Source organism: Chrysemys picta, chromosome 1 (genome assembly GCF_011386835.1).
Source record: "Chrysemys picta bellii isolate R12L10 chromosome 1, ASM1138683v2, whole genome shotgun sequence".
Taxonomy (NCBI): Eukaryota; Metazoa; Chordata; order Testudines; family Emydidae; genus Chrysemys; species Chrysemys picta.
Genome location: NC_088791.1, coordinates 326006368 through 326032312, shown reverse-complemented (window position 1 = coordinate 326032312; position 25945 = coordinate 326006368). Strand labels below are relative to the sequence as shown.

Sequence of the window (25945 nt, the reverse complement as noted above, 5' to 3'; positions counted from 1 at the left end):
GAAGATGAATAAAACAGTCCATTAGCATTGCATCCCTTTGATCACAGCAGTCCAAACATTTTTACACTCCCGGGTATCAAATTTAGAAGTCCTTATAGAAAATATCCTAGGGCCTTTCATTTCTTTTTTTTCCACAAATGATTTTCATTAACTATCAATGTGCAAATGCAATGACTGGAGTATCAGTCTAATGGTTTCTGACTCACTTTGGATTCCTCTGGGGAAAAAGAAAGAAAAAACCCTCCTGAACAGATTATAACAATAGATAAAACTAATGATAAGTAGCACAGCCAGGGTCCTTTGTGTCAGCTGTGCTAACGCATAGTACACACACACATCCCCAATCGTCCCCTTCTAAGGGCCTGTATTCTGCTCAGTACATGCCCACAAACTTCCCATTAGCCTCCATTATCAAGAGGCACACATGAACACACAGCAAGAGGACAAATTAATGTCTCAGCTCATGAGAGCTTGTGTACTGGCCCCGGGGGAGGGGGCGGGGGGGGGGAGGAGGGAAGGGGCAGGAACTGGGAAATCTGGAGAAATAAAACAGGCCTGGAAATGTTAAAGTCATAGAATCACCCAGGAACACGCCTAGTTTTCTTGAGCTGAAACTCTTCCCCAGAGCTGGGTAAGCAATTCGGACATGAGTGTCCAAATCCCATGATGTGGCTTTAAAAATCACAGCCTGGACATTTTAAGATTCATTTTTACACCTCTACAAATCCAGGGCCAAATTCCTTAAGTGAATATTTCCGAGCTATTAGTCCATAATAAGTGAATATATCTCAGCAAGGACTAAATGCACTATACATTACTTTGTTTTACAAAATAATTCGCTGCATGCATGTGGCTATTAAAAACAGCTAGGAAGAGCCCAGTCCAAAGCCTGCTGAGAGAACGGAAAGACTCCCATTGATTCCAATGTACTCTGGATCAGGCCCTACTGCTTGTGAAACGTACCGATCTGAATAGCATTTTTAGGATGAAGCCAGAACCCAGCTGTCTTTAGCTCAAGAGTAAATTTCCATGTTTGCTAAGGAGGATTCAGTTTGTGGACTGCAAATAATCCACAAAAGTTATTTACCTACTTTAAAAATAAAATTCAGCCCTGAAAACTCAGAAGGCTACTGAGGGGATATGGAAGGGTCTCCTACATCTGAGCCCAAAGGAGATGACTTCTTTCTCAAGGTGCCGGACCACATGGTAGGCCAACACCACTTAAGAAGTGTTCAGCTACACAGGAGTGGAGGGATCAGACCTTGAAGGGCTGAGGGTAGTGGGAAAGACTTTGAGGCGAGAGGAATGGGCAATGAGTGAAAAATGGGATGAAGGAATTCAATGAGATAATCGAGGGAGGTGAGAGCAAGGAAGAGAGGGCAGAGTGTGGCAGGGAAATCATTTGGCTGCAAGGCTGAGGGTGGCTAACTCTTTGAAAATCCCAGCCGAAGTCAAGAAGGGATAATAAATGTAGTTATGAAATTAAAAAGAATAGATTACTGAAACAGGTGAGCTTGCTAAATGATACAAACCACTAATTAAACAGACAATCAGCAGGGCAGGGCAGGGCAGGTTAATTAACTGTCCAGAGCATCAGCTATGCTAGGAAATGAGACAGGCAGATGGTTTTGGATTGGCTCAGTTTGTGTTTTGGTTTGGTCAGTGTGGCACATAAATGGTTAATGCACACCTAAAACACTACATTAAAGGAACATCATTGGGTCTGTTGCTGTAATAATGTAAGTTATTCATTAGTCTGGATCAGCTCCCTGCCATGGAAATATCCCACAGGTAGCACTGGTCAAAATAGGGATACGTGTTTTGCAAAAGTTTCCAGGGAAAAAATAGTTCATTTTTTGCTGGGAATTTTTGAAATTCCAATTATTTTGACCAGCTCCGCCCACAGGAAGGGAGGGGATGAAAAATTCCAGAAGGATGAAGGCACTTACGATTATTCCTGGAAGAAGGATTGGTTTATGTCTCCCCATAAAATGCCTTACCCCCCCCCATCCCCCAGCCCACAGCATTCTCAAAAGCCAAAGGGAACCAATCCAAACCTATCTGTTCATCTTTTCCCTGGACTAGCTGTGCTTGACACTTTATATACACATAGGAAGAGACAGCTCTTGCCTTGAAGAACTTACAATCTACTAAGCAAGCCAGACAAAGGGTGGGAGAAAGGAAGTATTATTACCCCCCTTTACAGATGGGGAATGGAGGCAGTAATGGTCTCATTCAAAGCCTACTGAAGTCAATGGGAAACTTTCCATCCTAGGAAAAAGACAGCAAAGCCATCCCAGAACTTATGGATCCCACAGGAGGCCAGGATCCTCCATGTGAAGGCCCAGTTCTGAGAAGGGGAAGATCTATATAGTGGGGACGGTCTTGGCAAGTAATCCTGACTAGAGCATCCGGCCTGCTATTACAATTCTGTTCTCCCAGAGGAACGAAACTCTCACCAGCATGAAAAGATGAGAGAGATGTGCTGGTCCCACGTCCACCATATTTGTATTTTTCCATAAAGGGTTAAGTCTATCAGGTTCTGCACTTTCCTTTGTGGTGCCCTGGCGTATTGCACCGTGCCAGATGTGTGCAACACTAAAGAAATAAAAGCGAACGCCCAGCAGATACCCTGGAAGCAGTTAAATTAGCACCCTGCAGGGACAAATTTGCAGCTTCAGGAGCAAGGTTAAAGTTAATGTGTTTTCATTCCTGGAGCATATTTGCAAGTGTATGACAGTAAAGATATAATTCTGAGGGCAAACTGGGAGGGAACAGATGTGTTTGGACTAAGTATGAGGAGCCAGAACCAACTCACACCATCTGCTATGAATTTGAATCTTTACAGTTCTAAACAGTTCTGTTAATTACTATATCTTTGCATGGTTCCAGCAGAGACCAGGAAGACTGCATGAAAGAGGCTGTTTTTTATTATTGACGTTCTAGCTGAAACCAGAAAACACTGAAATTGTCCCAAGAAAGCCTGTTTTTCGCTAGGTTTACAGTTTAGAGAAGTTCAGATGAGTTTAAATAAGCACTGGATAAACTTGGTTGCTCTTCTAACCTCAACGGAAGCATTAACCCTTTAGTCATTCACCCTACACTTATACACAAGCTGGGCCACAATTGGGCTCTAAGAATGGCCATAAAGGGTCAGATCAATGGACCATCTAGCCCAGTATCCTGTCTTCCAACAGTGACCAGTGCCAGGTGCTTAAGAGGGAATGAATAGAACTGGGCATTAGTGTGAAGAAAGAAGGGGGTGCAAGATTCCACATTACTCCCTTGTGCTGGCTCCTCATACTGCAGGTGGGGGAAGGGGTGGCAGTACAAGAGGGGGTGGAGGCTCTATATTTCTGTCCACCCCGTGCAGGCAGATGGGAGGGGGTGGGAACTGGGTGGAGCCACAGCTCCATCCCTCATTGGGCACCATAGCTGTACCAGCACATGGGATGGTGTATACTGCACCAGGAAGGGTGGGGAAGGGCGGCAATGCCATGAGGCAGATTGTAACTTGCAGAGCAACAATCTGACTCCTGTTCTGCTCAATAGGAAGCACAGCAACACACTGCCGCTTTCTTGGGGCTCAGGGCAAAGGCACAACTGAGGTCTTAACTGGGACCTCCTATTACATATTCTCATCCAATCGATCTGACAATGTGTATGTCCTACAGGCTGTAGCCCAGAGGCAGTGTAACCCAATAGATAAGGGACCTGGAGTCACCTTGGCTCTAATTCCTGGTTCTTCCACTGACTCACTAACTGACCTCGATAAATCAATTAGCCGCTCGCGACCTCACTCTGCCTGCCTGTACAATGGAGATAATGATCCTTACTCACCCAACTATGGAAGGGCTAAATATTGCTAGTATAATGCTTTACAACGTTAGGCTGGGATTTTCTATGGAAAATTAAGGAGTGAGGCACCCAAATCCAAGTGATTTTCAGTTGTGGCCTAGCTCCAAACTCTACCCTCATAAACAAACAAAAAAACAAGCAACACACTGCGTGAGCTTTAAGTAATCCCAGACCACTGCTGGAATAAACATTACACATAAGCCTCCTCAAATATGAAGTCCTCAGGGAGCTAACTGTCTAAGGATATGGCTACACTGTCATTAAAAAGCCACGACTGGCCAGTGCCAGTTGATTCGGGCTCATGTCGCTCGGGCTAAGGGGCTGTTTAATTACAGTGTAGACTCATAGACTTTAAGGTCAGAAGGAACCATTGTGATCATCTAGTCTGACCTCCTGCACACTGCAGGCCACAGAACCTCACCAACCCACTCCTGTAATAGACCCATTACCTCTGTGGGAGGGTCCTAGAGCTCAGGCTGCAGCCAGAGTCCGAACGTCTACACCACAGTTAAACAGCCCATTAGCCTGGGCCTCTTAGCCCGAGTCAGCTGACACTGGCCAGCTGCAGGTTTTTAATTGCAGTGTAGACATATCCTAATTGCGGCTTTACACATTTTTCAGCGAATCTGGAGACTGAAATGGAGAGTGTAGGACTTGTGACATTCTCTGTCGGGCTTCACACCCGTAAACCACTGAGTGTTGACTGCCAACCAATCGATTCTGACTGCCAGTATACATTCAAATTATTATTCAGATCAGATCATTTAACCCTTGTATGAAGAAATGCAAACAACATGGAGCTAGCAGCTAGGCTGAGAGGATTTTTGGTAGTCAGCATGTAAAGAAGGGTGCACTATTCTCCTCCTCAAGTAGGGTTCAGCTTCTTTGACTGCAGATCCAGAAGCTACAGAGCCCTTTCCACTTTTAATCTAAATCCAGGTTAATCCCTAGTCTGCAGCCTAAATTCCATCTACGCTGTGCGGCTCCCCCAGCTGCCTATTAAACCCCATGCAGGGGCTCAGGGCTGCAGTGGGGAGAGATGCCTCTCCCGCAACACGGACCTGCCCCATGGCAGGGGGAGAGGTGCCCCTCCCCCCAGCCCCAACCCAGCCTTGGCACGAACCTGCTGCGGTTGTGGGAGAGGCGCCTCTCCCTCCACCCCAGGCCAGGTGCTGCTGCCGGGAGAGAGAGCTGGGGAAGTCCTCTCCCACCATAGCCCCCAGGAAGCCTGCACCCCAAATCCCTCATTCCCAGCCCCACTCCAGAGCCCGAGTTCTAACAGTCTGCATGTTACAATAAGTGCTCTTCACTAAAGAAGTGAAGTGTCCAGGGATAAGAAGAGTAAAAGCCAGATTCTGCCATTTATACCAGCGTAAATGTAGACCGTTTCCACCAAAACCAAAATGTGTTCCTGTGGATTTACACTGGGGTAACTGAGAGCAGAATCTGTCCCAGAGTCTCTATAGAACCATAGGCTTAGTTGAGCCACTCAAACCCTATTCATATCATTGTAAAACATATACAAATATACATAGATATGCAGAAGTTATATAAACAAGCTCCTGATTCATGCAAATGAAATATCAAGAAGTGCAATTTTGTGACCATCTTCCTCACGGCTTAGCATAAGGATTCAAGGAGAATTTGGCTGAGATCAAGGCTCACAGATTGGGCCAGGAGAGGTGCGGCTCTCAGCCTCGAGCACTTCTGAACTGTTCAGGGTTCTCTTAGGAGATGGTACAAAGCTCTGTCAACGTGGCAGAAGTGCACATCAGCCCAGCTGGTCAAGGACCTGGTACAGGGAAGAGATCTAGGGCATGACCAGACTTGAGCAAGTGAGGGCTAACTCCCCCCAAAACAGTGACTAATCACATCAAATGTCCAGGGTTTTGAAAAGAAGAAATATACTGCTAGCCTGCCATGCAGGTGGAGTAATGTCCTCCCCACACCTCCCAGAGGATGAGCCCATCCCTAGAAGGAGTGGCATCCGAAGAAGTGAGGTTTTTACCCAAGAAAGCTTATGCCCAAATAAATCTGTTAGTCTTTAAGGTGCCACCAGACTCCTTGTTGTTTTTGTAGATACAGACTAACACAGCTACCCCCTGACACTTGACATCCCTAGAAGGGATTATGAAAAAGATGATTTATTATGTAAGTGCTGACAATGCACTTAGCTCTGTATAAAATGACACTGTCCCTGGGTGTAATTTCAGAAGATGCACAGGGAGATTCAGAGTTAAATAAGGACAACTGGTTGCCCATATGAAGGAGTGGGTGAAGCTCTCATGACTCCCACTTAAATTGACCCCAAGATCTGGGAGTCACTTACTAAATACAGGTATCAGGACATAATGGCACATGCCTAGAGCTGTATGAATTGCTGTGGCTTTGTTCCACTGAGGGTTTGGTGAATTTATTCTGGTTTCTGTTCACCTGAGTTCTTTCCCCTCCCATAGTGAATACAAATGAAAAAAAAAAGAGACTCTAAGCTGAAACCTCTGAGTTTAACGTGCTTTTGGATCAAAACCATAAGAGGAAGGATGGTCCAGGGGGTGGGCTAGGACTTGAGAGACCTGGGTTTAGTTTCTGGCACTACCACAGATTTTCTGTGTGACCTTGGGCAAGTCACTTAGCCTCTCTGTGCTTCAGTTCCCCATCTGTAACATAGGAATAATAGTACTAGCCAACTGCACAGAGGTGTTAAAGATTGTGAGGCACTTAGATGTTAGACTGATGGGGGCCATATAAGTACATAAGAACCAGAGGTGGTCAAACAATATTTGTTTGGTGAATCTGGGCACGTATTCTGTTCAATTTTGTTTTAATTATTTGATTAATCATATTCAATAAGCCACACAGCTGATCAAAAGCTTTAAAAAATATGTGCTGAATTTATTCAGCTCTAGTCAAAATGACTGAGTTTTGCAGGGTTTCCGCCCCAAACCCTAAGTCTCACCCCAAGACCATCCTTCAGTAACTGGTCCATCTTCTCTCAAAACTAAGTGAAAACTTGACTTCAAATTTCTCCCCAAACCCAGTCATCCAGGCTTTCCCCAAACCCAGTCCAGGTTCACTAAAAGGGTCACAAACTTCATTGAGCATGGGCTGAACTTGGGCTTATAATGAAACCTGAAAGCAAGAGAGTTTGGAATTTTATTACAAGAGAGTTTTGCTCTGACTGGACACTTACCAGTAGAGCGTGGGAAAGGCGAGTCCCCACAACACAGGCAGAGAATAAAACACACGAGCATCAAACCCCCAGTTCAATGCAGCCTCTTTCAAGAAACCAAGACTATTTCATTGCCACGGCTTGTCCCTAGAGGCTAAAAAGCATCTAATTAGCAAATCCCACTGAAAACATCCAGTGTAACACAAAGTGACTGAGACAGGCAGAGAAATTATAAGCCTGGCATTCCATTTAGCAAGCTTTAAAGCCATAAAGTCATGTCCAAATGCTTTTTGGGGACTTCAAACCAGGAAAAACCCAGAGAACTATCTAAAGCATGTGAACTGATAGCTGACAGCCGCGTAGTGCCATTTGATGGTGGAGTTACAGCTGCTCTCCATGAACTGTACTTATGCTTCCATGCTACAAATCCATCTCTCAGCCACAGTAATGAAGGGCCAGATTCCACACTGCTTTACAGTTTGTACAGTATCTAGTATAATAAAGCATTGATTTCTCATTGAGGAATTAGGCAGCTGAAATAATAAAGTCAATGATTAACCATTAGTAATTAATAATTTACTATTCTTATTTAGGAGTGGAAAGCCTCACAGGCAGGAGGTGAAGCTCATGGAAGGAAGGGAGTGGACTCTACAGGACATGATCCTCTCCCTTTACAAGAGCTGTAGAGTTAGGATCCTCATTAGCTTTACTAGAGTTACACCAAAAATGAATTTAGTCCCATATTTCCCCAAAAGTCCTTGCAGCCTGTGTACTTCCATGCCATGCCACTCCATATAGCTCAAGACCCTTTCCCCTACTCAGATGAGGATGCCTTGGCAGTTTCATGTGGCGAAACAGTTTTTAGATTACTTCTTCCCTTCCCGCAGGAGTTTTCCACAGGCTTTAGTTAAGGGAATTACACTGTGGTTGATTGGAGGAGGCACATACATCTTTAAACATAATTTGCCAATGATATTTTCATGGATTTTTTTATTGTGTATTCTCATGTTCTGAATATTCAGTTCCCTTTCACGCATGCGTTCTAATGGGGAAACTGCTCTCCAGACTTGCTGGTCACTGTGTTTTTGATGGACAGCTGGATCTTACAGGCAAGTCAGAGTCAAGATAAGGTCAGTGTTTCTTGCGCCCTTTACTTCCCAATGTTTTTATGTGAGAGGGAAGGGTAATCATTTAAGAAGTTTGATTTTTAAAATATTTTAATAAAAAACAAAAAAACCCTCTCTTCTTATGAAAACATGTCAATGACTTCATAACTAAAGTTGTAATTTACTTTTCATTTCATTAAAAGTCCAATTTGGAGATACCTGAAGCCTCTCACACAACCTTTAAAAACAGCTTTCTGTCTCAGTTTCTGCATAGGCTGTCTCTGGCTGGATGATCATTTTCTGTGGAACATTTGATGATAATCAGAAAAAGCTTTTGTTTTTTAGGAGAGCTTGGAAAACCAGATTTTTTTTCTTTGTAGAAACATCTTATGTGATTTTTTTGAATGCCATATCTCAAACCCGACTTTGAGCAGACACTCCACACTGTGCTTTATATACATTGTCTGTCTTTCCTGAGGTTTATTACCTTTGAGTGATTTTATGAAAGGTTGTGGGACTGGTTTGGTGGGAACACCTGACAATTCAGAAAAAACAACGAGGAGTCCTTGTAGCACCTTAGAGACTCCTCGTTTTTTTTGCTGATACAGACTAACACCGCTACCACTCCGAAGCCTGACAATTCAGAGAGACTTCAACAGGGTTTATAAGCTTCTTGAGAGCTCTTGAAGCATTTATCAGGTCCAAAGCAAAAGCTTTCAGAATCGGCAAACTCCACCACCTAAATCCCTAGCGTTCAAGAAGCTGAAAAGCTTAACATCTCCTGTTGCACATCCTGCAGACTTTGTAATGTCTGGAGCTCAAATAGCCAGTTGAAGGTGCTTACAAATTCTGCTGGCTCAGCATAAGGAGTCTGTTGGCTTTGGCAGCTAAAAAGCGATGTACAAAGAAGTTTAGCAGGTGAACAGCAGGACAATTACAAAAACTGCAGGTCAACTGTAGATCAACAATCTCTCTCTGTAAACATAGCTCCTACTTCTAAAGAATTTCACCACTGTATAGTGACTGCTACAGAGCTTTGGAGTGATCGCTGTGGGGCTAAAAGAGGATGAGTTATCACTTCAGAGTGTAGATGTTCCAGAGTTCTTGCTACAAAACTCTCACAACCTATGCTTACTTTTCCAAAGCTTTACGCAACAGCACTGCTATGGGCCAGACTGCCCCATTGTGCTCACAAAGCTGTGGGAGATGATCATGAAATCTCCCTTGCAGAAGCTCCTGCTAAACATTCCTTATAGTGAGAAGTGATGGTGGCCCTGAAAAAGTTCACATGGGGAAAACCTCCCAAGCCAGCTGATCCTGTGACTGCACAGAGAAGAGATCCCAGATCTGTACAAGGAGGAGACATTTTGCACATAGAGCTCATGCCTCCATATTGCTTGGCTGGCTCCCCACCCTCTGGCAGTATTGCTCCAGTAGGGGCAGTGCTTCCATTGGCCATGACCCTGAAGCTTGTTCAGCAGCAGCTGGGCAAGGGACACAGTAGGAAGCTAACACTGCTTCAAGCAAGTTACCGTAGTGTTTTAATTTGCATCCAGAATGTTGTCTTGCATATTTTGCAAAAATATTCATGTTTATAAAAGTCCTGCCTGTCTCGCCTACGCTGACAGATTGCTGGAGGAGCACCATCATGGCTGCATAACGAGCCTGTTCAAATCCATCTGACTGCCAGTCTGTTAAGAGAGTGGGGAAACACTCCTGTAAAGACCATTAAAGTACAATGGCTAACTAACAGAGAGATACTGCCAAGGAGCAATAGATCCCCTGCAGCACAAAATCATGAAAAGGTTGGGCTGGAAGAGACCTCAAGAGGTCATCTAGTCCAGCCCCCGGCACTGAGGCAGGATCAAGTAAAACTAGATCATCCCTGACAGGTGTTTGACTAACCCGTTCTTAAAACCTCCAATGGCAGGGGTTCCACAACCTCCTTTGGAAATCTATTCTAGTGCTTAACTATTCTTATAGTTAAAGCTTTTTTTTCCAATATGTAACATATTTCTTGTTGCAGATTAACCCAATTACTTCCAGTCCTACCTTCAATGGACATGGAGAACAATTGATCATCCACTTCTATATAACAGCCCATAACAGTCTTCAAATATGTTATCAGCCTCTCTCCCCCCCAACCCCAGGTTTTTTTCCTGGGGACTAATTCAAGTTTTCTAAACCTTCTAACATTTTTGTTGCTCTCTGCTGGACTCTCTCCAATTTGTCCACCTCTTTCCTACAGTGTCGTGCCAAAACATGGACACAGTACTCCAGGTGAGGCCTCCAGTGCTGAGTAGAGCAGGACAGTTATACCCATGTCTTACACAGGACAATCCTGTTAATATATCCCAGAATATTAGCTGTTTTTGCAACTGCATCACATTCTTGGCTCATATTAAAATTATGATCCATGTTAGCCCCCAGATATTTTTCAGCAGTACTACCATGTAGCCAGTTATTCCCCGTTTTGTAGTTGTGCATTTCTATTTTGATTTATGCATTTTATTTTTCCTTTCTAAGTGTACTACTTTGCATTTGTCTTTATTGAATTTAATCTTGTGGAATCAGAGCAATTCTCCAATTTGTCCAGGTTGTTTTGAATTCTAATCTTGTCCTCCAATATGCTTGCAATGCCTCCCAGTTTGGTGTCATCCACAAATTTTATAAGCATGCTCTCCACTTCATTATGCAAGTCATTAATGAAAATGTTGAAAAGTACTAGACCCTGGACAGATCCCTGTGGCACTCCACTTAAATAAGGCCTTCCAATTTGACAGCAAACCATTGATACTCTGAATATGGTATTGCAACCGGTTGTGCACCCCTTTGTCGGAATTTCACCTAGACCATATTTCCATAGTTTGCTAATGAGAATGTCATGTGGGACTGTCAAAAGACTTACTAAAATCAAGATATATTATGTCTTCTGCTTCCCCCCATCCACTATGCCAGTAACTCTGTCAAAGAAGGAAGCTAAGTTGGTTTGGCATAATTTGTTCTTGACAAATCAATCCATGGTAGCTATTGCTTATTATCTTATTACACTATTAACATAACATATTCGAAGCTGATTCCCACAGCTGCTCCCTCGCCAGCTTCTTCAAACCAAAAATAAAAAGAAATCCTTTCTGCCTGAAATTTCTCATTTGCTGTCTCCTACAAGGAGATGAGATTTTAGGGCAGTTTATGATTTATTGACCAAATTGTTTGGGAAGCTAAAAATGAGTTTTCAGTTGTACAAGTCTTCTAATTTATTTATTTAGATTTCTACTTTTTGTACCACAGATTCCATCTCAAAACAGGTTGGCCTAGAAATTACAGTTTTGTTGGACCCATTTATACTGGTGCTTTCAATTACTATTTGGAAAGCTTGGTTTTTCCATTTTCAGTCATTAGTTATAGGATTTCCCCCCCAGCCCTGAGAAATTCACAGGTTACCTAGCAGACTTTATACATTTGGAATATTGCTAACCCCAAGAATTCAATCATAAGTCAGGCCCCCAAAAATCATGACATTGGCTTAAAATCATAAGATTAAAAAACCTCCAATAACATTCTTTTAAAATTTGCTTTCTGATTTCTGAGCCTTTAGGTTACATTTGGGTCACATTTTCAAGCTTTACTGTACAACCATGAAAGACAGAAATGTACTTTTTTAAAACAAAAGCTGAGCTTCTCCTCTAATCACATGACTCCAGGAGCTGGAGCTTTAGGAAAAGCAGCAGCTATCGCTAGATTCATGATAAAAAAAATCACAAGAGTTTGCAACACTGCATTTGTCTGTAGGTAATTGTATAGTGCTCCTCACTAAGCATCTAAGCTCCTCATGTGCCTCAGTGAATTTTATTCTCACACCACCCTGTGAGGCAAGTATTTGTATTCCCATTTCCCAGATGAAGAAGTGAAGAACAGAGACACTGATTCTCCGGTGTCTTCTAACTTGTACACCCATTTATGCAATGGTAGCCACTTGGCACAAGTATAAATGACTATACAAGGGGCACTGGAGAATTAAGCCTTGTGAGAGTAAGGCCAAAATTATCAAAAAGAAGCCTGCAATTCTGAGTGTCTCCGTTTTTAGTGCCCACCCTGAGTTATCTACTTCCTGCTATTTTCTTGTCCTTGCTCATTTCTATCACATATAGTTACTTTATAAACCTACTTAGCCTAGGTGAAAGAGATTTTTTTTAACTGATGCCCACCATTCAGTCTATACATACACACAGTAATGGGCCTTTGCAGGCTTAGAATTTATTTTTCCATTCTTCTATAAACAAATTTTCCAATGGTGCTTAAAATGGTGCTAGGCACACCCAGAAATAACACTTGAGCAGTTTTAGATTTTCCTTTACAAACAGATAAAACAATTCCCAGACAAAAGTTTTTGTCAAGTTAGAGTCAATAGATGTCTAAGAATATTGTTATTTCCCAACCTCTGTCCTCCCAGAAAAAACAATGACATAGAGTTAACATTGCAAAGATATTGCCTTAGAAAAGGCACAAAAAAATGTTGTGGTTCAAAGTACCCTACATGTTATAAGTACGAAAGCTGAACATTCCATCACCAGCTCTTGTGCAACGGATCTCCATTACATGGGAGTGGCCTTTGCATTTCCTTATAAATTTCTTTAGCCCAATCTCATTGGGAACCACGACAGAGTGGAAGAGCCTGTCTATTGCACAGAAAAGGACTGTTTAACTACTGTTCAGGAGGAACACATCTTACCTGTCTGTGCTGTTGAGAGACGGGATACTGCAGTCCTGAGATTTGTTGGCTTTGCTGCATTTTCTGAAGTATCATCTTCTGCTGCAATGCTAAGGATACGTTTGGTGGCCTTTGAAGAGGCTGGTTTTGGAGAGGTTGAGTAGGTTGCTGCTGTTGCTGTTGCACTGCACCAGGGCTCTGCAGCTGCTGAGGATAGTGCAGAATAGAAGGCTTGCTTTGGGATCCCAAAACTGAAGGCATCTGCTGGTTAGTTTGCTCTGAGTTAAAATGACACAAAGGCTTTGTGTTGCCATGATGCTGCTCTAGTGGTGATTGAGTGTTGTTTATAAAGTTTCTATTGAGATCCTGAGGCTTTGGTTGCATTATGATGTCAATGGGGCTGCTCTGGGTTGTGGCGTTTGGTTTATAGATGTAGTTATTCATTGCTTTGGACTGATTCCCATTGACAGGTACCCCAGGCATGGCTGAACTTTGGGGGCTGAACTGCTGCTGACGAAAGGAAGGGCTGGGAATTTTCTCTTGTACGAATTGTCCTGGGGAAGGGCCTGATGGGGACAAGGTGGGCCAGCTGGATGGCTGATTTTGCTGCTGCTGAATCAAGGCATGCTGTTGTCGGTTGGCTGCTATTTGTTTTAGCTGCTGGGCGTGAGATACTTCTTGCCAGTTAGTCAATGGTCGATTTGAGACAGAAGAGACCTGCGACGACTGTGCTTGATTCTGAGGCACCGAAGGGATTGGTGAAGAGGTGGACATGGCAGCGCTGGACATAGTGAAGGCTGGTCCTGTAGAAGAAGGCCTCATTTGAGGGGAGCCCACAGGTGCCTGATTCAAGCCTGGCGAATATTCACTTTTTATCACTATTTTCTCCATCTGCAGAGAAGATCTAGCAGCGCCTCTCTGGTTTTGCTGCCCAAGATCAATGTTAAACGGCTCATCTTGTTTTATGGTGGCGTTTATCATATTTTCTAGTTCAAGATCACTCATTGGTGGCACCGATATGTTAGTCAGTTCATTAAACAACTCCTGAAGCTCTGGGTCCATCATCTGTTCCCCTGTATCTTCCCCATATCTGTTAGGGAAAATGTTTTCATGGGACATCTGATCATCCAGGTGTTTGCTGCAAGATATGGTTTCTCCTGGTTCTTTCTTGACCTCTTTCAAAGGCATATTAAATATATGCCCACTAGAGTGGGTATTGTTTGTTAGGTTGCTGGTCTTTCTTTGTGATCCTTGCCCCACAGACAAGGTTCCTGACATTGACTGGCTTTGGCAATTGTTAACATGTCCGCCTTGTCCCATAGAAAGGTTATCACCCACTCGTATCCTCTTAATATCAAGGAAAGAGTTATCTGAAATACCATTGGGTCTTTTGTTGTTAACAGGTGATAGATTTACCACCAACTTCCTCTTCAAGGAGCCCTGGAGCTGAAAGAAGTGGGGAGAAAATAAATAATTAATTGACATTCAAGACACTCCAGAATCAACTCAAAAGCAGGTTGATACTAATTTGATGCTCATAACATGAGATCTTGAAAAATTAATTAAACAAATGTTGTGTAATACAGTAGGATACTCTGGAAATTAACAGAAAATTATGATACTAAAATTAATGGAATTGGAATAGATTTCATAAATGTTAAGACTAGCAGGGCTCTTTACGATAATCTAATCTGACCTCCTGTGTCACACTGGGCATAGAATTTCACCCAGTGATTCCAGCACCTACTCCATAAGATTATTCTGACCGGCTGGTGTAGAATCTATGGACTCTCTGAGAGATGTTTTCAAAGGTAAAATGAATAATTAGCCATCCAGCTCCCACTGATTTTTGGCATACCCAGATTTATACCAGCTGAGGAGCTGTCCCCATATAGTCAAATATCTCTGAAATAACACTACTAGGAAATTTTACCTTGTTCACATACTGAATTTAAGGCAGTGGAGTTATGCCAATTTCAGCTAAAGATCTGGCCCATGAGATACCTTCTACTACTGTACTATTTTTTCCAACTATGTATGTTAATTTATTAGGGCAGACTTAGGCCCTAGACATTTATGTTGTGAAATGTCTGCTATAAAATTAAATACAGGCTATGCAACATGCCCCAGCTAACACTGATCTGAGACCCATAACTGTTTCATTTCCTTGATTTTGAACATTTACGTATATAGATAGTTTTATACACTCACAAAGTGTGGGCCTGATATTGAAAAATATGCACATACAGTTGCACACCTAATGTATGCTCAACTACCACAACTGGGCATGCTTTATCATGTATTTGTGTGTGCAAATTCTCATCTTGCACATATACAAATCAGGTGAATAATTCTGCACACCTTTCCAGTATATCAAAGCTATTAGGCAACTGCATGTTTGAAATTCAGGACAATGTATGCATCCTCCAGTACCTATAAGTAGAATTTCAGAAACACTTTATAACTGACTGTATGCATTCACATTAATGTTAATGCTCTTGTTGTGTCTTTTTGCTCTTTACACAACCAATGTACTATGAAGGAACCTCCCCAGCACAGTAGGCTCCAAACAACTATAATTTATTAAATATACACAATATCCAAGCCTAGCTACATATGCTCTGGCTAGCTTCTGCAGCACAGAACATAGTCATTGTTACTAGAACACTTACAAATTAAAGAAGTACTATACTGGTGGGGGGGGCGGTTGCTTTCATTTTTGTCCTTTACCATAGGTACATTGACCCAGGTGATTTATGATAATATGTCATTTGATGAATGGCCTGGTTTCTACTTAGGTCTAAGAAACCAGGGCCCATGTCAAGGTATGACGTCTTGTGAATATCTGGGGCAGAAACAAAAAATTGGCAATCCCAGGTCTCCGGTAACATACGCCATGTTTTTTTTGCGAACTATGGTGATTTATGATACCATAAAAATCACATTTATATTATACCCTTTCACATATAGATGGCCTTGAGTTTGTAGAACAGTGTTCTGGCCTGTGACCCCTGAATTTAAGGACTTGTCTGGAGTTGTTCCTGATTAGCTGTTCCTTATCAACTCTGAGTGGATACTCTTATTCTGAAATATGTGTCCACCCATGGAGTTAATCAGGAACAACTTCATGTGTAGACAAGCCCTTAGATACAGTTGGTGCTTAGCGTTTTGTACCATTCAGGTCACTGAGTAATCCCCTTGAAACAGCACGGGGAAGATATAAAAGTCTGTCAACCCCCCTCCTAGCATAAAAGAACAAACATCATGTTCCAAAGATAGTGGGATGAACTGCCATTTGCAAATCTACAATGTAGTTTTGTTCTTTCATTTTATAGCTGAAGACATGCTGTTCTATTTTCACCCACATAACTGGGTGCATTCAGTATACTGAGTTTGTATTTTCTCTTTCATGTCACAGTGAGTGAGATTTTTGGGTGGTCATTCACACTACAGAGTGCAGTGACTGTAATCTGGGTAGCATGTTTCTTCGTAACACATGAGTCACTGTACTTTCCTTTGCATAAAACCAGAAAACTACATTTCCTTTCACCATCATCTTTGCTATCATTTTGCTTATTAGAAATAATTCTCAAGTCCCCAAAGTCTTCTTTATGGGGAATGGGGAAGTCCCTAGTCAAAGTACATGTTTTGCTCTCCTACGTTTTGCTGACAGAAGGACTAAATAGATGATGAATAATGTATTCTCTGCATATAAGTGGGTTACCTGGAACTTACGCCTTTCTTGATGAACTTTGCATTTGCACTGACATTTTGAAACATGACTAGCTGTTTAAAATGTCCACATACTCTCAAAACCCTTGGACAATGGGCCTTGATGTGATTAACAATGTTGTTGCTGAACAGCACTATGTGTATTGGATACTTAAAATAATATTTGAATTAACTAATAGACAGATGTAAACAATGCCACATGAGACTACTTCAACAATGGAACTCTATGGACAACTATATACAAGAAACCCATGGATCACCACACCTACCTTCATAGATCCAATAACAACCCCAAACACACCAAGAAACCTGTTATCTACAGCCAGGCACTCAGATACCACAGAATATGCTCCAAGGAGAAAATCCGGAATATACACCTTAATACATTCAAAACTGCCTTTGCCAAACAAGGACACTCTAGAGAAGTAGATTGCATCATTGAATGGGCCACTTCGAGACTGCAGAATACAGAAATAAAACCCCCTCTGATTGCGCACCCTTAGTTGTCATCTATCACCCCAAGTTGGAACCGATATGGGGTATCATCAAACAACTACAGCCTGTACTCAATGGGGACCCCATCTTGAAAGAAGTCTTTCCTGAACCCCCTCTTCTGGCCTTCAAACAACTCCCCATCCTCTCCAAACTTAGCATGAGAAGCAAGCTACCCACAAACCAGGACACACCAACTCAAAGTGGCACCAGACACCGCCAGATCAACAGATACAAAACATGCAGACATCTCTCCACTGCTACAATGATCAGCACCCCCCACAACACACCTTTCAAAGTCCACAGGACCTAAACATGCCTACACAACATGTGGTATACCTCATCCAGTGCACAAATGCCCCAATAATAATGATGTGGGTGAAACCAGACAGACAATCACTATGCTCTCAAATGAACTCACACAGAAAAATGATAAAAGACAAAAACACCCTAGCACCTGTGGGAGAACAATTTTCACAAAGTGATCACTCTATATGTGACCACTAAGTCCTCATCCTCAAAGGAAACTACTACACCTTCAAAAGACAAGCCTGGGAGCTTAAATTCATAACTTTGCTAGACACTAAAAACCTTGGATTGAACAGACACTGGATTTATGGCACCGGACTCCTTGTTGTTTTTGTGGCTACAAACTAACATGGCTACCCCCTGACACGTGACTGGATTTATGGTTTATCACAACAATCTATAATCCACTAAAGCCCCCCCGCCAGCTGCTTTTCCCCACCACCTCCCTTCCTTTTCCCCCACTTCACCTTGAATGGGCCCTTGAAATGTGTGTTAACTACTTATGCTAAACAATCTGTTCCACCTTGTATTTTGCTGTGACACTCTGAAATTGTGAAATGTAAAACTGAGTATGTTTCTCAGACCTCAAATAAAGCTCTGTGTAGCTCGAAATCTTGTCTCTCTCACCAACAGAAGTTGGTCCAATAAAAGCTGTTACCTCATCCACCTTGTCTCTCTAACATCCTGGGACCAACATGGCTATTACAACACTGCATACATGAGACTCCTGCCATAGAAAGAGATGAATTAACAGGGACACACACAAATCAGTGGTAACACCAGTAATAATATCACCTATCTTTTATATAGCACTTATCACTCATGGATCACAAAGCGCTTTACAAAAGAGGTCAGTATCATTATCCCCATTTTACAGATGGGGAAACTGAGGCACGGAAAAGGGACATGATTTGCCCAAGGTCACTGGCAGAGCTGCGATTAGAACCCAGGTGTCCTGACATCCAAGCCAATGACCTGGCCACTAGACCACATTCCTTCTTCTGTAAGCTAATTATGTAATGATACTATAATGTATACTAGGTATAACAATATGAATGTATTGTTCTCTGATACAGCTCGTGTTTCCTCATCTGCATCCTGCTAAAATGCTTGCAAAAAGGGCCCATTCCGTTTTATTTTTTTTTAATCTTCAAAACATTTTGCAAATATTAATTAATTCATCCCAACAGCAGCTCTGGGAGATAGGTACATGCTGTTATGCCCATTTTACAGAACAGCAATTGAAACAGAAAGAAAAAGGGGCAGATCCTCATGGCCTGCTAGGATAACTCTGTGCTCCCCAAGAGGTACAAAGGGACCATCAAACAGCTCAAAAGGGGTTGCAGAGGATTCTCTCTGCTTTATGAGACTGATTTCCCTCCTCTGTTTAGACATGGGGGAGGGGACAGGAAAGGGAAACATAGGAAGGGTGGGGCCAAAGCACTCATTCTTGATTGGCTGGTGCAGTCCCATAGGACTAGACCAATCTAAGAGCCATTTTCCATTCTCTCTTCAGCAGTATCAAGTTGTTCTGAAAACTGCAGTCACTTTGCACTGCAAGGGTTTTCACCTCTGTGTTTGGTGATGGGTTGTGTTGTGTTTGGGCGAGTTATAATCTCCTTTATGCATAGTGCCCCATCAGAAGCTTGAGAAGAACCATGCCTCTATACCAGCCCAGTAAGAGGGAATCAACCAACCAATCTAATCTCATTAGCTATGTTTTTATGTTGGCATCCAACGCTGTAACATCTGAACATTCTGTGCATGCGGGCAGAGAAAGAAGGGATCAGACTTCATCCTGCTTTAAAAAAAAAAAAGAAGAAGAAGACACCTATTGAACATACTCAGAACTAATTTTTCGGTTGCTGATAACTTTTTTTAATTGCACAAGCAAAGTACATGCACCTCAGGAGGAAAAAAAACAGCCACTTCAATTTCAAGCAACAGCAGTTCATGTTGTAAGTGAGGACTTTAAGATTTGGCTCCCTGTATACGTGACAAATGTTTTTTGCACCTAACACACAAACATTTCTCAGGCTAGATGTGTTTGTGATTATAAATTTACAGTGATCTGAACTGTGAAATACTGAAAACATCCATGAGGGGAGATCTGTAAAATAACAGAAACTGGGAGCTGAAGAAGCCCTTTGTACAGTGCTATTCCACAACAGGTAGGCAGTACTTAACATCAAAGTGTTTCCTGGCAGATAATATTATTGTAAGATCTCTTGATAAACGGGGTGTTGAGGAGTCAGCATGGGTTCATACACTTACAGCAAGGAAGCTCTGGATTACTAACGGCTTAAAATACTGGTTGTGAGACAGGGTAGTGCTTTTACTGATCCTGCGGCGGAATAGTGCCAATAGAATGCAAAACTCTAGAGATGACTGGTCCAAATGTCACCGAGTGATATTCACCCTGCACAAAGGGCTCAATCACTTCACACTTAAACCCTATTGTGAGCACTTAAATGGGATTTAGGAGATGTATAAATCTTGTGCCAGCTCCTCTGCTGAGGGATGAATTTTACAAAACTACAGGGTCTAGAATAAGGACGATGGTGGTGAATTTTTGTCAACATTGCAAAGGCATAGGGACCAAATTTCACTCTCATTGACACTGTTGTAAATCCGTAGTAACTCCATTGATCTAGTCATTAGAGTGGAGTAAAAAACATTGGGGGAAATTTCAGTTTTTTTGTTGAAAACCCCAAACTTAAAAGTAAACCTTTTCCCCCTGAAAATCATTATTAAAAACTTTGAAAAATGGTTTCAAATTTTTGTTGAAAAAACGAGATGTTTTCATGGGAAGTTTAGAAAACAATAGAAAACATTTCAAAATTTCCAGGGGAAAATAATTGGCATTTTTCAACCAGCTCTTCTAACAACATGAGGGCCTGATTCTGACATTGGCCACATGCAGAGGACTGTCGCTGACCCTTGCAGAAGTTGCACATAGGTGACCAAGGACAAATGTTGGCCATCACTGTTGGCAAATGACAAGCATGCCTTTTAAAATTCCTTTTTGATTTAGCCTCCATTTCCTTATAACAGTTTGCTTGGTGCAGGTTCTTCTGTTGGATAGCACTCCACAGTTCCTATTTTCCCTTTACTTTTAAATATTGTGTGTGAATATGGTACTTGTGAAAAGTTCTAAATTGACAGTCTTGCAGACTTAAGTCTTTTGGCTTTCCACACACCAGGTAACGCAGCGTCTCCCCACTCTGGCCTGTCAGTGTATCTCTACGGTGACCTGGAAGGGCTTTCTTCAATGGGCAGCAGAGAAGCTCAGTTTCCATGCCTAATCAATCCTTGACCTGCCTGCAGAGATTATCAATTGGTATCAGCTGTGAACGTCTGTCTTCTTTAAATGTCTGTACCTAGTCACTAAGGGCTGGACTGAACCACCAACTTATTTCATGTAAGCTATTAAGCAAACTTCAGATAGTAACAACTTTAAGTCATTACCAACCTAGGCTGGCTGAAGACCTAGTGGGGAAAGATCTCCAATCTCCTAAAACATCCACTCTCCCATCACTGGAAATTCCATACTCAGAGCTGTGGCAGTATTAACTTCTACTTTAAAACAATAGATGATTTGCAGTACAAACTCATGCAAAAACTTCATGAAAGTTACTACCAACTTCAAAACAAGTGATCATCATACTTGAAATGTGGTGAGGCAGGTGACATGGTGACATTAAAAAGGGTGTAATAGTTTTGACATGAATACAACCATCTTTGCACCTGCTCTTGTAAAAACATAAAATATAATCAAAGCTGCTTTAGAGGATGTCTTTTTGACTGTTTGCCTCTCAGACTTTTCCCAGTCTTAGATCTGTTGTACGTATGCGCCGATTGCATTGATGGAGGCATTGTTAACAATGTCTTTTATAGTTTGGGAAGTGGGTAGCATTTTACATTAGCTATATGAAAAATACTGAAAATAATCAAAGAAGGGGTTTTGGCAGAAAGTTTTGTGCAGAAGGATGACAAAATTAAAAAGGAACCCATTTGAAAGAAGGAAAATACATTGCAGATATTTTATTATTTGTATTGTGGTAGCGTAACTCTGACAGACCCCGGTCGTCAGCAGGCAGGATCGAACTGGGGACCTCTGAAGCTTAGTGCATGAGCCTCTACCACATGAGCTAAAAGCTAAGGCTGTAGAGCAGACTCATTCATTGCTCTCTAAGTGCCACTTAGACGGGACAGAACCATGCCCAGGAGGTGTGTTGGTTACAGTAGCCCTAGGGGTCTTTATCAGGGCTCAGGGCTGGTCTACACTACCGCTTAAGTGATGTATAACTTACATCACTCAGGGGTGTGATACCCTGTGAGTGGCGTAAGTTACATCAACCTAAAGCTGTTTCCACACCATTCTATGCTGGCAGGAGATGTTCTCCCGCCGACATAGCTTCTGCCTCTTGCAGAGGTGGAGTAATTATGCCAACGGGAGTGTGCCGACCCGTTGGCATGGTGCGTCTTCACCCGACGTGCTACAGCAGCGCAGCTGCACCAGTGTAGCACGGTGTCTTCCAATACCTGGACATGACAGTGGGCCTCCTTAAGTATTTATGACCTGAATCTGCAAGATGCCATTAAAACCATTCCTCCCACTGTTCGAATTATTTCAGGAGCACACCCAATGAGACACTCAGCACCCTGCACAATCTTAATTTCACCTGGACTTGGTCCAAACAGGAGAATCCCAGACAGGTGCCTGATGTCCTCCCCATGTTATCTCTTTTCCCATTGGAGTGGAGGCTGAAGACTACAAAGAGATGGAATGGAACACCCTTTGCTCCCCACCAGTGTAACACCTCCAAAGCAATGCACACTTCCCTTTCCATAGGCTTCCCTTTCCACAGAATTGAATGTTCTGCCTCTCAAGTGCTCCTTTCTTGATGCTGCAACCCCACATAAACCCTCTGGGCCCCGGAAGGAACCAGACTTCTTACACCCTTACAAGACAAAGGTTGCCGTTAAGACCAGGGGAAAATGACCTCCCACCACCTCTATTCTTAAATCATCCGGCTGCTTTGACAGTTCTCTTCTGCTGAATGTGGACCTGACCCAGTTGCAATGCAGCATTGAGCTATGGTGAGGGCTGGCTCACTTCACTGGCTCTTCTCAAGATTTAGTATGCTCACTCTTGTTTTGAGCAGCAGACTTCTTGTACATGTTTGCTGCATACAGGACAAAGCTGAAACCCTACATTTTTTATTTTGATATTAACTTTTACCTGTCCTGTCTTAAAGCACAGAGTCTGCACAAACATGATACATGTTATGGAGATTTTAGGACAAAGTCCAATCTCCAGGGTGAAGTTCATCTTGGAAAAAATCTTAATTGTTCAAGGCGGATTGAATTCTGGGAACTCAATCATCCTCCAGTCACCCTTATAGACCATAGTAGCACAACACAATTAATTCTCTTGCTAACCAAATGATTAAGAAGTGATACAAGTCTTTCCCCCATTTACCGTAATAAACATTACTAAATCAGAAATTATAGTAACAGATAAGGATGTTCTCCAGCTGACAAGTATCCATTTAATTCTTGTTAGTTGGGGACAAGGCTGGAATAGTAATCAGTGTGTTAAAATCCCACAATTTACCTTTATTTATGGAAACACAACATCTCTTGCCAATTGAAATTACCAACGTAAAAATGCATCTATATTATCCACAGCATACTGTCTAGAAATACAACAACAGGGCTTTGGTCCAAGTTGCTGAAGCACAATAATTATATCTCTTACGCAGATTCTACATCTGATGGATTATAAAATCTCATGTCTAGTTCTTAGTGTTTAAGGAGAATAGGAACAGAGAGAAACAGTACAGCTTTAAATAGGTCACAATTGCTAATCAGGCTATAGCATTTGTAATTCTGTGCAAAACAAATAGACATGAAAGATCTGCATTCCTTATGCTATGCACTGTGTATTTTTCTTTTAGAGAACGCTCCCTTCTTTTCTCTCTCCGATTCCTTTCAACCATGAATAAATTAACAATCACTTTATGTGAAATCTACAGAAATTAATGTCAACATTTATTGCCATGAAACGTGGAGCAAAGAGTAATGCAATCTGAGCTTGGGGAAATACAAATGCTTAACTGATCCTATCCTGATGAAAAGGAAATATCAAAGGCATTATAAATGTTGACAGGATGATCAGGCATGTAAAAGAGGTCACCCAACACCACCCTGCACATTGTTTACCAGTTTTGTAAATCAGCTTAAAATATTTAAAACACATACTGTCTCACACAGGAAGCTCCTAATCCTCAAAAATGTGGCTGCTATTTGATTTGCCTTTAGACACTACCACACATAGTAGATTTAAACGAAGAGATTACTGTGTGCAGTCTGGCAATTGTTTTCAATGCAGCAATGCCTGCAGAATTGATTTTGTGGGGGCACGATAACAGCACATACATATATATACCCCACCCATAGATTTGTATTACCTGTCTGTGCCCCAATATCCTACACAACACCAGCCGGGTTTTAAACGTTCAGTCAATGGAGAGAGCGAGAGAGCGAGAGAGAGCCAACACCTGAAACAAGGAAATAACCAGACCACTCACATTTCTTGCGAATCAACACATGTCACATAGGAGACTCACGCCAATCATTTGGCCTTGAGGTCTTCTTCAGGGCAATTTATAGTTCACAGTCATTGCTTCTGAGTTGAAAACCCACTTCAGCGTACCTAGTCATTCTTCCAGTATCAAACAAACTCCACATATGGGAGGGGGAAGTATTCCTCCCTCCACTGCTTTCACCAAGGCTCTCAGAATCAATCGGCAAAACCGTTCCTCATTGAAAGAAAGAAAGGGTTAGTAATCTTTTGCCAAAAACTTCAGTGGACAAGTGAAATTTAGGATCAAATCTAGAGCTGGCATAAGAACAACTTCCAAGGAATTCAAGTGGAGCTGATGGTTTAATTTGACCCACACTGGCACCCAACCTCTCCTCTCTCTGTTCAGAAATTGCCTGGACTGCAGGGTCTTGTTTCTCACCTATGGCACTGTAGCAGAGAGTGCTATCTTGCTATTTGATCACAGACTTGGAATATGTATGATGGCAGTAATAAAAAAATATCCTTCCTTTGACTGGCTGTGAAATGAAAGTGAACCAGTTTGGGATTTTAAGAAATTCCATGTACATAACATAACTAAGTTCCAGATGATGGCATCTCTTCAGTTAGGATAGCAACAAATGTGGACAATAAGAGTACTACGATATGTAGATTCAGAGCGTACAGAAGCAGTCCCAGCAAGAATCGATATAAGGAAACTGTTCCCACAAATCATTCCAATAATCTGAACCTTCTAAATTCCAGCTCCACAGGAAGCAGCCCAGTGAAGAGAAAATTAATTTCTTATGTGTCCATTTACTGTTAGTCACAAAAAGTTGTTACTGTGGCAACTAGCATATCAAAGGTCCTTAGCTGAGAGCTCCCAGAAGAAGCTCCTTAAAAAAGCACACACAAATCAATATGCCATGTGATGGTAGGTAACTGGCAAATGAGTCTTTATAGCAAATGTATGAACTTCACCGTCCCTTGGATTGCATATAAGGAAGCCAAAGATACAAGCAACAGCTTAACTATGTGAGAGATTGTGCTATTATACTGTTCCCTTAAGGGAGAGCATCGGATTCGTGGCTCTTAATTAGCATAGATAATCCAACTGTTGACCAAGCCAACAGATTCTGAATAAGATGAAGCAGAGTTGCTAAGGGAGCCAATGACTTTCTTTAGGCCCTGATCCACAACCCACTGGAGTCCATTAGAGTCTTTCAAAGAACTTCATTGGGCGTTGGACCAGAGTCCGAGGAGAGGAAGAGCACAGGTGCAGACCAATGGACACTGCTAGCAAGAGTCTTCCAGTCTCTGGCACATGCAGCTCATGCATACTGCCACCTCCGTATAGTAGAATACATATAGACACCAACACCTGAAGAAGATCAACCTTTCATCCCTCAAGTGGCCCTCCAGAAAGCCTGGTTCTCAGGGCAGTATGGTAAAAGCTTGCAAGTTAGACCTGTTCTGATGGATACATATTTATTCCTATTTAGTGAGTGTCTAGTAGGCATTTTACAGCCTAAGAAAACATCTACAAAAATTCAAAGAGATCCATATCTAAAAACGAAACCTACAATCTATTGTAGATAGAATTCTCTCCATTCCACTCCCTGCCCCTCCAGGAAAAGTCTTGACAAAGAAATAGGCCTTGCAGCTTGCACATCTGAGGTATGGATGAGAATTAAGAGTTATTTTCCAGGGCTGTTGGTGCTCTGGCAGACATGGATGACTTAAATCTAAGAGCTGTCAATCATGCCCCTTGCATGACGGCTTGGGATGGGGAGAAGAGTGGGGAAAGAATGTTTTCCCACTATTCATAAGTGGAATTCCACTTCCCAATTGTACACATACCAGTATTCATCTGCATAAATATATGCAGTGTGAATCAGTGTTTAAATCAAATGAAATAGTGGGCCAGAGTCTCAGCTGCTGTAAACTGGTGGTGTAGCACCTTTGACTGGCCCAGTGCT

General features: G+C 42.2%; 1 protein-coding gene across 2 annotated transcripts in view; it reads right to left on the bottom strand.

Annotated features, from left to right (window-relative positions):
* The window catches only part of MAML2 (mastermind like transcriptional coactivator 2), a 279760-nt gene that overhangs the window by 72350 nt on the left and 181465 nt on the right, over positions 1-25945 (bottom strand). For both annotated transcript variants that reach the window (XM_065581557.1, XM_065581558.1), the window contains exon 3: positions 12866-14290. In XM_065581557.1, coding sequence (XP_065437629.1) covers positions 12866-14290 — 1425 coding nt within the window. The remainder of the gene's footprint in view (positions 1-12865; positions 14291-25945) is intronic.